Source organism: Eschrichtius robustus, chromosome 4 (assembly GCF_028021215.1).
Source record: "Eschrichtius robustus isolate mEscRob2 chromosome 4, mEscRob2.pri, whole genome shotgun sequence".
Lineage (NCBI taxonomy): Eukaryota > Metazoa > Chordata > Mammalia > Artiodactyla > Eschrichtiidae > Eschrichtius > Eschrichtius robustus.
The window spans coordinates 80,500,278-80,514,102 of NC_090827.1; the positions used below are offsets into that span (position 1 = coordinate 80,500,278).

Here is a 13,825-nt window from a genome sequence, read left to right on the forward strand (position 1 = left end):
TGATAATAGGGTGTGGTTCTTCACTCTTAACCAAGGGTTAAGAATGGGATTCAAGGAGATGCACATTTTTCCAAAGGGTTTGAAGTGGTATTGAGGCTGGTAGGGACCATCTTAGGAATTATACCCTAATGTCTTTAATAATTAAGAAGAAAGTTGAGTAGTGTAGCTTTTTGTATAGTGTAATGTCAAAAGAATTTTTAACTTACATTCCATATTTAATCTGTTATTAAACAAGACAGGTTTGAAGAATTTTTTTTTCAAGTATACATGTTTTTATATAGTCATAGTTTTGAACTGGAAAAGTGGTCATCTTCTTTAAGTAATTGTATATTAAGTTGCTGAAGTTATTTTCAAACTATGCTACTGGCATTCAACACAGGGAATGCAAAGCCTTGTAAAGAGTTACAGATCTTTTGCAAACATTTCTTGGAATTAGAAATTAGCACCTGAAAAACTTTACAACATATATAACTATATAACTTTTAAACTGGAATATTTCTTGGGAGAAGATTTTATGTTTTTCATTATAGCTGAAATTTAGAGGACCCATAAAATCTTGAATTAATGGATTACATTCTTGTAGATCCTGGAACCGAAGATGTTTCGCTATGCTCACAAATTGGAGGTTCAGAGAACAGATGGGGTACTCAGCCAGCTGTCTCCTCTGCCGCATCTGTATTCTGTTTCATATTATCAGTTGTCTGAAGAATTAGCAAGGGCATATCCTGAGCTAACTCTCGCCATATTCTCAGGTATGATCATTCAACTGGTTAATAGTTTTTCTTTAGCAACCATTTTGAAAAAAACTACTTTTAGGAAATTTAAATATATGAAATTTGAGGTTGAATCAAAACAATACATGTCTTTATATAAGAGAATTTTTTTTCTTTAGTATGAACTCTTAACACTGATCTACCATGATATTGAGGTTGCTTATTAAAAATCTCTGCAAGGATTCTAACTTTGGCCTCCATTCTCCACCTTACCCCAGCTTTAAAAAAAAAAAAAAAAAAAGGTAGAAGGGGGCTTCTTCACAGGCAATTTAAAAGTATTTCTTTAGTAGACATAGAACTTCCTGAATCTTCTGGTATGCAGTTTATCTTGTGTATTGGTCTGTCTTTAATAATAAAAATGGACAGGGATAGAGATACAAGTTTCTTTCTATAAGTAAAAGCTCTAATTTTAGGGAAAGGTCCTGCACTGCCTTAAGCAAAACTATTGCTAGGAACCCACATTGCTTTCTGGTCCAGTTTCCTTTCCTTGTGGGCCAACAAATATTCTTGCCAGGAGTTTTGAAAACATCAGGGCTATGTGTCAGGCAAGATGTCCCGTATATCTGGACCTCCCAGGATTTAGATTTAAGATAATTTGGGGGTTCATCCAGCTTAACCTCTGGCCAATGAGCACACTATTGCAAATGCCCCCATAATGCTTTATCCTTTAACTGAAAGGTTTTAATTATAATATTTACAAAAGACACTCAGCTAGTTTTTATGCTCTTCATCTGCAACAAGATCTTGTTCTAATCCAAGTACTAGAAATGCACCAAAATTGGCATGCAGGGAATAACAGGGTTCTTAAGTGGATCCTTTCCTTCATTTGGGCTCAAGGCATAGAAGCCTTAGCCTTCTTTGCACATCTTTCCACAGTACCTATTTTAGTGGTGGAGATAGTTTGATTCCCATCCCTAAATGACCTGAGTGGGGAAAAAACAACTTCAGTTCTCCTAACGTTCAGTTTTTAAAGCAGCTCACGTGTTTGGTTTGCACTGATAAATGGCAGCAGTCAAGCCCCTTCCTTTTTCCCAGCTCCCACAGTCCTGACAGCCCTTTCAAGATGGACATGGTTGGTCATCAACGCAAAGTACTAACCACTGTCAACACTAATTTTGCTGCTGCTGGGCTTCTTCTGGAGGCTCCAGCACAGAAAACAGAGGAGTCCTCTGGGTCTCAGAGGTCATGAAATTGGTCAGGATGGCAGTGGGTGTTGCCATGGCCCCGGCTGCTATATGTACTTACAACCCCGTGGCCAGGATCTCTTCATTCAGCTACTTTCAGAGCTCCAGGTCTAATATTTCATAGTCATGGCAATAACATTGACCTATTAACAGAAGGGCTTCTTGTACAAAGTTAGAATTGAGCATAAATATGTGCAAGGCACTGGGCTGAGCAGTTCACTGGTACTGTGTTGAATTTGCACAGTAACCCCATGATGCAGCTGTTTTTGTTACCTTCTTACAGAATAATCAGTTGAGCATCAGAGGTTGACAGGTTGGCCCTAGGTCAACCTGTAGGTATGTGGTAGAGCTGGGGTTCAAACCCAGGTGTGTGTGATTCCAGAGCCAAGTTCCAAATCACTATGCTTCCGTATTTATTCCTTCTAATGAGTAAATAGGTATAAGACCTAGTGGGCAAAACGGGACTTGAGGAGAAAGAAGGTTTGTACTTAAAGTGATTTATGGAAATTAAATAGCATATAAAAACTCACAGGCTGGGCTTCCCTGGTGGCGCAGTGGTTGGGAGTCCGCCTGCCAGTGCAGGGGACACGGGTTCGAGCCCTGGTCCGGGAGGATCCCACATGCCGCGGAGCAGCTGAGCCTGTGCGCCGCAACTGCTGAGCCTGTGCTCTAGAGCCCGTGGGCCACAACTACTGAGCCTGCGTGCTGCAACTGCTGAAGCCCGCGTGCCTAGAGCCGGTGCTCCACAACAAGAGAAGCCACCGCAATGAGAGGCCTGTGCACCACAGCAAACAGTAGCCCCCGCTCAACGCAACTGAAGAAACCCCGTGCGCAGCAACGAAGATCCAGTGCAGCCAAAAATAAAAATAAATAAATTTATTAAAAAAAAAAAAAAAACAACTCACAGGCTTTGGAATCGACCTTGTATTTGAATCCTCTGCCACTTGATCATTGACCTTGGGCAAGTTACTTGGACTGTCCGCTGCACAGGTTTGACATGAGCATTAAATGAGATGAATGTAAAATTAATAAGCACATCATAAGCATCTCCCCTAGGTAAAACCGAAATATGTGAGATTTTTCATGGATCACTTTAAATTAATCCATGTATAAAGATTGCCTTTTATCTTATAATTACATTTATTTATTTATTTGGTAAAAAGCATACATAGTAAAATTTACCATATTAATCATTTTAACTGTACAGTTCAATAGTGTTAAATATATTTACATTGTTATGAAACAGATCTCCAGAAAGTTTTCATCCCGCAGAACTGAAACTTTATACCTACTAAACAGTAACCATCCTTTTCCTGAACTTCCCCCAGCTCCTGGTAACCACCATTCTGCTTTCTGTTGCTATGAATTTGACTCTGTTAGATACCTCATATAAGTAGAATCACACAGCATTTGTGGCTTTATGACTAGCTTATTTTACTTAGCATCATGTCCTCAACATTCATCCATATTGTAGCAAATAACAGGATCTCTTTCCTTTTTAAAGCTGCAGAGTATTCTATTATATGTATATACCATATTTTGTTTATCCATTTATCAATCAATGGACATTTGGAGTGCTTCCACTTCTTGGCCATTGTCAATAGTGCTGCTATGAACGTGGTTGTGCAAATATCTCTTCAAGACCCTGCTTTCAGTTCTTTTGGATACATACTCAGAAATGGAATTACTAGCTCATATGATAGTTCTGTTTTTAATTTTTTGAGGAGCTCTTATACTGTTTTCATAGCAGTTGCATCATTTTACAATCTCACCAATAGTGTGCAAACATTTATTTTTCTCAACCGCCAGAGATATTTTATAGAAAAGGTTAAGTGTGTGATATATGTTAGCTGCTATCTTTTCTTTATGATGTCATCAATGTCAAATTCATTAAAAGGAGAAACAGTGCTCATAATTCTTAAATGTAATGAATAAAATCTGGCTTGCTGTTTTTTAAGAATTAAAAAGTTACATTTAAAAATTAAATTTAAATTCATTACAAGTCAGAGGAAACCACAGTTACATCAGTCGTTCCCTCTTTGACTTGTTCTTAATTACAGAGATAAGCCAGAGAATTCAGACAGCTCACCCTGCTGGGAGGCAAGTGATGCTGCACTACCTGTTACCGTGGATGAACAACATCGAGTTGGTGGATTTAAAACCGTTGCCCACAGCAAGGCGGCATGATGAGGATGAAGATGATTCCTTAAAAGACCGAGAACTTATGGTGACGAGCAGGCGCTGGTTACGAGGAGAAGGCTGGGGGTCCCCACAAGCCACTGCCATGGTTTTGAATAATCTGATGTACATGACAGCAAAGGTAACATGGTTTTTGTATTTGCAGTTGCTGGACAGAATTACCGAGTTAGGAGTAAACAGGTTAGAAATAGACAAAGAGATTAGATAATCCTGTGGTAACCAAACAAGTTATGTGTTACCAATAAGTTCCTTTCTTTAAAAAACTTCTCATTAGATATAAAATATCTTTTTTTTGGTGGGGGCGGGGGAGCTAAAATCATATGTGCTTAATGATACTTGTGTTTAGATTTGTTGAAAGAAATGATTGTTCCTCTAAAGTGTGGACCAGATTAAAGCTGTCTGTAAAAGCGTTATTTTCGAATATTTCATGACATGGCAAGTTAGATATTGAAAAGACAGCCGTTCCTAAAGTGTGTGCTGTGTTTCCTGCCTCTAGTATGGTGATGAACTGGCCTGGTCGGAGGTGGAGAATGTGTGGACCACGCTCGCAGATGGCTGGCCAAAAAACCTGAAAATAATTTTGCACTTTTTGATCAGCATTTGTGGAGTGAATAGTGAACCAAGCCTCTTGCCTTACGTACGTGTTCAAGTTCCTTTCCTTTTTATTTATTTTTTTAATATATACATATTTACCCAGTGTCTTGTGATGTCAGAGTCTGGGCAAGCATTAGACCAGCAGAGGCAAAGCAGGGGCCAAGATGAGGAAAATCAGGAAATAGCACATGGATTTATCCATTGATTCATTTAACAGATATCATCTGGCTTTACTACAGGCTAGGTGTTCTTCTAGGTTCTGATGGATGCTACAGATTTTATTCTTTGAACCTACACCTAATTTATTTAATGAATAAATCTAAGTTAATAAAGTACAGTCATGGTAAGGGCTACAAAGGAAAATTGCAAGAGTCCTGAGAGTGGATAACTTTGGAATCACCACTGTCTGGGAGGATCAGAGATGATACTGGAGAGAAAGTGATATGGAAGTGGAGAGATGTTAGTAGTGTTTCCTATCAGGAGTTGGCGTTGGGATATTGGAGCAGGATGGGAAGTGAGAGCTCAGTGCCTATGGAATCGTGCCCTAAGGCTTCTAGAAGCAAGGAAAAGCATGATAAGGGATATACAGTGAAGAATATAAGTCTTTGCCTTCTAGAGGGAAAGCAGTACTTAAATCTGCTCAAGTTAAGAGAACAGCGTGAAACTATCAAACATGAAGGTTAAACTGAATATGCACACATGCACGCAAACACACGTGTGTATATGTAGATACAGCTATCAGTGACATGGTAGCATCTCCTTAAAGTATGTCCACAGAAGACTAGCTCTGCAGAATGTTGCTCTGAAAGTTCTTATGGATCCTACTTTAAACGAACCAGTTAACTTGATTACTGAAAGCACTGTTCTGAAGGCATGTCACAAGATTAACCTTCAATGAGAAGCACTTAGAGAAAGGTGGGTGTTTGGTACCAAACAACACCATCACACATTACCTCTTGACCGCACGTCCTAATGCTCTCCCTCAGGCCCCCTGCCCTTGAGCCACGCTGACCCCGCTTGCTGTCCTGCTTTCACACCAGGCATCCCACCCGGGGGCCTTGGTACTTACTTTCCTCTCTGTCCGAGACAGCCACATTGCTCACTGCTGTACCTCCTTCAGACGTTTCCTCAAATGTCCGTGCTCACTGATACTTTTGCTGGTCGTCATGTCTAAAACTGCAAATGCCCTGCCCCCCACACGTACGCTCTTCTTTTCCTTTCCCTGTTTCATTGATTTTCCTAGCATTTATCATCAAACTTGTTATATATTTTACCTCTTTGGCTCATAACTTTTGCCTCAATCAGTCCAGTGGATTGTCAGCTCCTTAAGAGCAGGAATTTTGGTCTGCTTAGTTCATTGCCTTCTTGCCAGAGCCTGGACTAGTGCCTGACACATAGAATCTTCCCCTTAATCGGATGAATGAATGAGTGAGTCAGGGCTGGCACTAGAAACAGGCATGAAGCTATAATTCTAAGAAGCCAAGATGAAGTTCAAGGCATAGCCATTTGCCAGAAATATTAAAAGAGCTATTTTTAATGACAATAATAATAATTTCTTAATTGTCATTTCTTAAGCACTACTTAGAGGCCAGGCACGGTATAAGCACTTCATCTCCATTACTTAATTTCCGGAAGAAATCTGTGACCTTGCTAAGATTACTGCAGTTTTACAGATGAATAAAATAAGGTAGAAAGAAGAGTAATTTCCTCAAAGTCGCACAGCCATTTAGCTCTATCTTCGTGGAGCTGGAATTCCAACCCAGAGCTGTTGGTGAAAAGTCAGTGAAAGCTTCTGGGACAGGCAGTGAAGCTGGAGCGGGGATGGGGCTTGAAGACCTGACAGGATTAAGAGTCAGGAGCGTCAACTCAGAGGTCCTGGGTCAGAGCAAAGGCACAGAGGAAGACACGCGCTTGACGTTTCCTGGGTCAGAGGAGACTGGACTTGGGAACAGAGAATTAGCAAATAGAACAGCTTGGAGAGCTCAAGAGCTGTGTGGAGGACGGTCAGTTATCATTAGGGAACCGTTATCAGATTTTTGGTATGATGTGATAAAGCATGTTGTAAGGTTTGTCCGGGGGTCATCTAATAAGACAGAGCTTCTCACACGTCTGTATGCACGTGAGTCGTCTGGGGATCTTGTTCTGGTTCTGAGTCTGGAGGTGAGGGTGAGGCCTGAGATTCTGTATTTCTAGCAAGCTCAGATGACGATGCATGTTCTACAAGGACCACATTTTGAGTAGTAAGGATTAAAGTAGGGAGAAAAAAGAGAGATCGCTTACTAACCGATCAGCCCATTTCAATAATACATGTTACTAAAACATACCCATAAAGCATACTACTGAAAAGTTTTTTTCACTTACTTAACTCGTACTGTGTACTAGGCCTTTTTAAAGTGCTTTATAAATTTTAATTTACTTAATCCTAACAACCGTATGGAGTAGGTGGCGTCCCTAATTGCAGAAGAAGAGAAAACTGAGGGGAACTTTCCAGATCGCCTAGCTAGTAAAAGTTACATCTACACTCCAATCCAGACTGTGTCGTTGGAGTTCTAGTTTAGTTCTAGATTCTCAGTCTTAATCTCCAGTCTATACTGCTGGTTGAATGTAGAGAACGGGGAAGGCAGAATAAATGATGAATCCTGGGTATGAAGGCTGGCTGAATAAAAATATGAGGAAAATCTTAGGATGATATTAATTGAAAGTTTCCATGGAAAGAGAAACTGATGTATAGAAAGGCAAGTTATCTTTTGCTTTTCTAAAAAAACCCCAAAAAGGTAAAGGAAGTAGATAACTTTATGGACACCATTAAACAATACATTTAGGTCATCCTAATTAGATACAATGTTGAGGGCTAGAGGGAAGATAGAACAGTACTTATAAAGCTGATAAATGTCTGATTGCTGATCAGTGTCTATTCAAATTAAGATTGTGCTTATTCATCTACCGCTTAAAGTTGAACCTACTCTGATAAAATTTGTCTCAAGACAAGTTTGTGAGATAAAAATTGTGCTTTTTCTTTTCCGAACAATTTCTTTTGTGACAGGTGAAGAAAGTTATTGTGTATTTAGGTAGAGACAAAACAATGCAGTTGCTAGAAGAACTGGTGAGTGAACTACAGCTGACCGACCCTGTCAGTTCAGGCGTCACTCACATGGATAATCCCCCATATTACCGCATCACTTCCAGCTATAAAATCCCTTCTGTCACCTCAGGTGAGAAGTCATTTAAAACTGACTACTTTGTATAAAAAGAGAAGCTTTCCATAATTGTTCATTTTAGCAAGCGTTTGCTTTAAACATCATCATAAAGAAAACAAGCAAACATGAGTCATATATCTAATTAACCGGACAAAACTTTGTAAATCCTCATATGAGTAAAGAAGTTTGACAATGTAAGGATTCATAATGTGATAAAGGGAAGCATACTTACATACTTATTTAGAACTGGAATATACACTTATATATCTCTACACAACAAATGCTTTTTTAAAATGACTATAATTAGTATGTAAATATAGAAAATGCTCACTTATTGAAAATTACTGTGTAATTTCATATTATAATTATTTGGGCATGTATTATACATAGTATCAAATCACATGAGTGTATATACTTTTATGTATACCCATATACTTATAGTTAGTGTAATATTTCGAGTTGAAGAAACTACGTCGCTGAGGGAATAACTTTCATTGAAAATCAGTATAATATCTGGGCTATTGTAGATTAAATTTCTGTGAACTTCTTTGCCATTCAGTTTATATTAAATGTTTTTGTGGTGTTAATAACATTGTATAATTAGAAATCTCTCATACTATATCTTTATAATTTATTTTTGTCATCTATTTTCATCTTTTTGTTATACTTTCCAAGAGGTTTCTAATAATGCTTCTATTGAATTTTTCATATCTGCTAGAATGTTTTTAGTTCCAGAGAGAGGTTTTTTAATTAGAATTTTTTTAGGAGCATCCTATTCATGTTTCATGGTTGGACTCTCTTCTGTATATTTGATAAAATATTCTAGCAGCGAAAGTTCCTATTTTCTTTATATTACTGTGTTTTTGTTTTGGTTTGTCTTAGTAAAAGCTTTCCTCAAAAGCCTACCAATTCTGGATCTGTCTTTTCATAAACAGTTCATTTAACAGGCATATTAAAAAGTTGATTGGTTGTTCTGTAGGTATATACAGAACTTATTTTGTCCTCTGTTGTATGATGATTTCGTCGATACAAGTATACATAGGTCTTTTCCCTTGCAGTAATCAGATTCCCCAGAGAAAACTCTTCTAGTCCTCTGCCTAGAGTAGAAGGTGTAGGGGTGTGTGTGTGTGTGTGTGTGTGTGTATACCAATACATATAATCCATACATACACACACTTGCACAGAGTCTTCAAGCCTTCTGGTAGCCCATTGGTGTGAGAAGGGTGCAGGGGGATCCAATGGCAAATTTATGTATGTATGTATGTATGTTTTTGCTTAGTCTTCGTATCCTCAGTAAAGTACTTCCTCCTTCACCTGTATGTGGTGTGCCCTCGTCCAGAAATCCTCTGATATACTCTCATCAGAAAAGACTTCTGGAAGTGAGGCGAGAGAACTACCCAGTTACAAGAGGCAGAGGGGTAGATCTTGGGAGCCAGCTACTTATGAAAGAGATTTTCAACCATTCTTGCCATTTTTAGCACCTCCTTCAACCCCTACTTCCAGAGGTACTTGATGCCACTAATTCCTGACCTTTTGGAGTTTCAGCAGTATAGATACGGAAGCTTCTTGTTTCCCCCACTAACAGCTCTGGATTCAGCCTTCTTAACACTTGATTACTTCCTGTCCATTTGTTTTCCAGTATCCATAATTTTGTTGCTGTTGTCTCCTTACCCTCTTGGTCGTTAAGAGTACATTCCTTTTTAAAAATCACCTTCTTCTCATTTTAGTGGAGTTTTGACATCTATAATTTGAAATCTTTTGTTCTTATTGAGCTATCCTAGGCTTTAAATTCATAGATACTGTTTTATTTATGATTACAGGAACTACTTCTAGTAGCAATACAATGGTAGCTCCCACGGATGGCAATCCCGATAATAAGCCCATAAAAGAGAATATTGAAGAGAGGTAAGTACTTCTCTGTTCTTCATTAGCCTGTCAGTTTGACATATACAGATTATCATCAGCATAAATGACAATTTCTGCATTGGAATGTATATTTCATTGTGTTAAAATTCTAGTGAGGAAATATATTTCCATATTGGAAATTTTCCACATTGACTATTTTAACATTAAAGATGCTGGCATGCTAGATTTTTTAATGTGCACTAATGGATGAATAGGTAGAGTATGGTCAGTCACTTTTTGTGTTGCTACATTTTTAAACTTTTCTAAATGGGTATTTACTCTGCCTGTTTTATATGGAATAGGTTTCATCAGCACATTATTATCACAACAATTTAAGAAAAATCTTCAGGTAGAAATAGTTGACTTCAAAGCTTAAGCTTTTGAATTGTAATGTGGAAATTAACATATATCATAGTAAACTTTAGTATTTTGTGTGCTGTGTTCTTTTTTAAGCATAGAAAGTAAAACATAAAGTACAAATACCACTTTACCATGACTGTGACTAACTCAATGATCATTCCCATAGCTATGTGCACCTAGACATCTACAGTGGACTAAACAGTCATTTAAATCGTCAACATCACAGACTAGAATCTCGATACAGTAGCAGCTCTGGAGGATCTTATGAAGAAGAAAAAAGTAATACATTCCAAATGTTTTTTTTTAATAACTGCGATGGCAAGGTGTATTATCATTATATTAATGTTAATAAATATATTCTTCCCAGAAATTGTTTTTAAGAAGGGTATTTAACTGCCACTAGTGGTGTTCCAACATAATCTGAAATGTCTTGATTTTAAGAAGCAACGTAAGTCGGGGGAATATGTTTCAAAAGCACAGGTTCCCTGTAGATAAATCAAAAGGAACATAAGAATTGGTTCTCAAGAAGCATCATAGAACAAACATTGACCAACAGGCTGCTTTTTTGAACAGATTTGAACTTTCATGGGATTCACATTTTACTAAAACGTTCTCCCTCGCAATTGCAAAATGAATAATGTGTCCGAGTCTCATTATAACACTAAGGTAGGGTAGAATAGAAGCACAAGCCTTCAGACTGGAAGGGACCCTGAAGATGATCTGGTCCAATCTCCTCATTTTGCACACGATGGAACTGAGGTCCAGAGAGGTTAAGTGACTTACCCACGTCACACAGAACTCACATTTCCTGATGGCCTTTCTTACTGCACCCTGCAGCCCCACTGTGGTAGAGCAGATTTCCTTTGAAGATGGGTTTGTGTTGGCCCTATCTCAGGAAATTTAGAACTGAGTAACTTACCAGAAGGCCCTTGTTACAAGGCAGCTTTACCTATAATGTGGTCTCATAGCTTGGACATCAATTGTGGAATCATGATGAAGTGCTCGTGTAGTTTTGCTTTGATTTAAAGGATGGAACCTGAATTGATACCTCTTTTCTCTCTCTGATTTGCTTAATCTGATAATATTTGTACCCATGTCTACCTAGCAAACATATGTCCAAATAGTGGGAAATTCTTTTTATCACTTTCCAGTGCTATAAATAGTTGGTGTCTTACTAGAGTTTGCTTATATTGGCGGAAAGTAGATGGTGTAGACAATGAGATCATTTTATCTTGATAGGTGACTCAATGCCACTTTATTCTAATTGGCGACTGAAAGTGATGGAGCATAATGAAGGAGAGCCACTACCCTTCCCACCAGCTGGAGGCTGCTGGTCACCACTGGTGGATTACTTGCCTGAAACGTCATCACCTGGATTACCTCTTCACAGGTGGACCACAGTGTCATTCCTATTTCATATGAGCCAAACCACTGCTTAACACTTCCAGCTTCCTTTACGCTGTCTGACAACACACAACATAAGCAACCTTCTTTCTTTTGATACTGCAACAAATTCGATCCGTGCGTTTAGATTTTAAGAAATCTAAAAACTCACACTTCTCACTGTTTACAGTTAGTATTACTAAATCTAATTCTGCTGCTGCTGCTTTTCTGGGTGTCTGGCATAGTTACTTGACCTTTCTGGGACCCAGTTACTACATCTGAAAAATATTATTTTACGGTAGTAGGCACTATTATTTTGAATTGAGTTAAGTTGATTTCTACTTAGCAAAAATCACAATAGAACAGTTACTGCATTCTTTCGAAATGTATTAATGTACCAAACATGTACTGAACACCTACTGTGTGGCAAGCAGTGTACTAGGCCTTAGGGTTGAAGATGAAGAAAATATGGCCCTTGACTTCAAGGAGCCCTTAGCCAGATAGGTTTTATCTAAAACTATCACGTAACAGTTTCTTCAGCTGTATTTCTTTTCTTCTTTTTTTCTTGAGAAATTGTATTTTTTCCATAAAAGACAATATTAAAATCTTTAAGTAATTTGCATAAGATTTTCTCTAGGTTTACTCTAGTGACACATGAATAATGCTCTTGTTTGTCATAGGTGTAACATAGCCGTCATCCTTTTGACGGATCTCATTATCGATCATAGTGTGAAGGTGGAATGGGGAAGCTACCTCCATCTTCTTCTTCATGCAATCTTTATAGGTAATACATATTCGGCGCTAATTCCTTCGTTTTATATTTTTGTGATAATTGAAAGTCAGTATAGTATGTTTGTTTGCTTTTTACATGTTGCATTTTATTTTATTTTTTAGTTGAGGTAGAGTTGATTTACAATATTAGTCTCAGGTGTACAAATAATGATTCAAAATTTTATAGATTCTACTCCATTTATAGTTATTATAAAATATCAGCTACATTCCTTGTGCCGTGCAATATACCTTTGTACCTTATTTATTTTATATACAGTAGTTTGTATCTCTTAATTCCCTACCCCTACCTTGCCCACCCCCGCTTCCCTCTCCTCACTGATAACCAACTAGTTTCTTCTTTATATCAGTTAGTCGGCTTCTGTTTTGCTATGTTCACTAGTTTGTTTTATTTTTTTAGATTTCACTTATAAGTGATAACATACAGTGTTTGTCTTTTTCTGTCTGACATTTCACTGAGCATAATACCCTCCAGGTCTATCCATGTTGCTGCAAATGGCATTATTTCATTCTTTTTTATGGCTGAGTAGTAGTCCATTGGGTACATAGACCACATTGTCTTTATCCATTCATCTGTTGATAGACACTTAGGTTGCTTCCATGTCTTGGCTGTGGTAAATAATGCTGCTGTGAACATTGGGGTGCATGTATCTTTTCTAGTGTTTTTGTTTTCTTTGGATATATGCTCAGGAGTGGGGTTGCTGGATCATATCGTTGCTCTATTTTTAGTTTTTTGAGGACCCTCCATATTGTTCTCCACAGTGGGAAAGGATATGGTTTCAAGAAAGTTTCTTCATATTTCTCTTTCTATTTTCTGTATGTTATTTCCATGACACTTTTTACCGTGATTCTTGTGGTCTAGAGCAGAGTTATTCCTAGCCTCTCCTTTAAGCAACCACAAACAAGTCTATTATACCCATTCCTATCATACAGCCTCTCCCACTGCACACAGAAACACACATACCCTCCAGCAGGAAAAACTCTGTAACTGTAGCAAGAGTAAAATTAATTTACCTCTGGGACTGGGAACTTTCCGAATAAATGGAAAATTGAGACGGGTACTTAGTGTTTCCCAAAAGAATTAGATTGTGGACAGTCTGATTATTACAGCTAAAACTCCACTGTGCCCTCTGTAACAAACATGTGGGATCCATCACATCAGCAACACTTTTCATGCTTGTAGGATTGCTCTCCTGAAGCAAGTCAAAATAGCCATCTTCTCCTAAATTTTCCTGATATGTACACATATTATATAGGTACTACTTTCTTCTTTCAGTGAGCAAACATCTCCTGACTTTCCATTGTGTTCTAGGCACAAAAAATGCTTGCCTTTAAAAGTTCATTTACATCTAGTGTTATGTAACAGAGTAATAGTTTCTAAGAGATTGCTAAATTTTAGACATAAAACACACTGGAAATTTGTCTTGATCCTCCCTAGTCC

At 38.0% G+C, this 13,825-nt stretch overlaps 1 protein-coding gene across 4 annotated transcripts in view; it reads left to right on the top strand.

Moving 5' to 3' along the window:
* Positions 1–13,825, top strand: part of FRYL (FRY like transcription coactivator) — a 242,199-nt gene that overhangs the window by 175,905 nt on the left and 52,469 nt on the right. For all 4 annotated transcript variants that reach the window (XM_068542998.1, XM_068543001.1, XM_068542999.1 and 1 more), the window contains exons 33-40: positions 584–752; positions 4,018–4,277; positions 4,653–4,793; positions 7,794–7,962; positions 9,768–9,852; positions 10,379–10,491; positions 11,452–11,602; positions 12,276–12,379. In XM_068542998.1, coding sequence (XP_068399099.1) covers positions 584–752; positions 4,018–4,277; positions 4,653–4,793; positions 7,794–7,962; positions 9,768–9,852; positions 10,379–10,491; positions 11,452–11,602; positions 12,276–12,379 — 1,192 coding nt within the window. The remainder of the gene's footprint in view (positions 1–583; positions 753–4,017; positions 4,278–4,652; positions 4,794–7,793; positions 7,963–9,767; positions 9,853–10,378; positions 10,492–11,451; positions 11,603–12,275; positions 12,380–13,825) is intronic.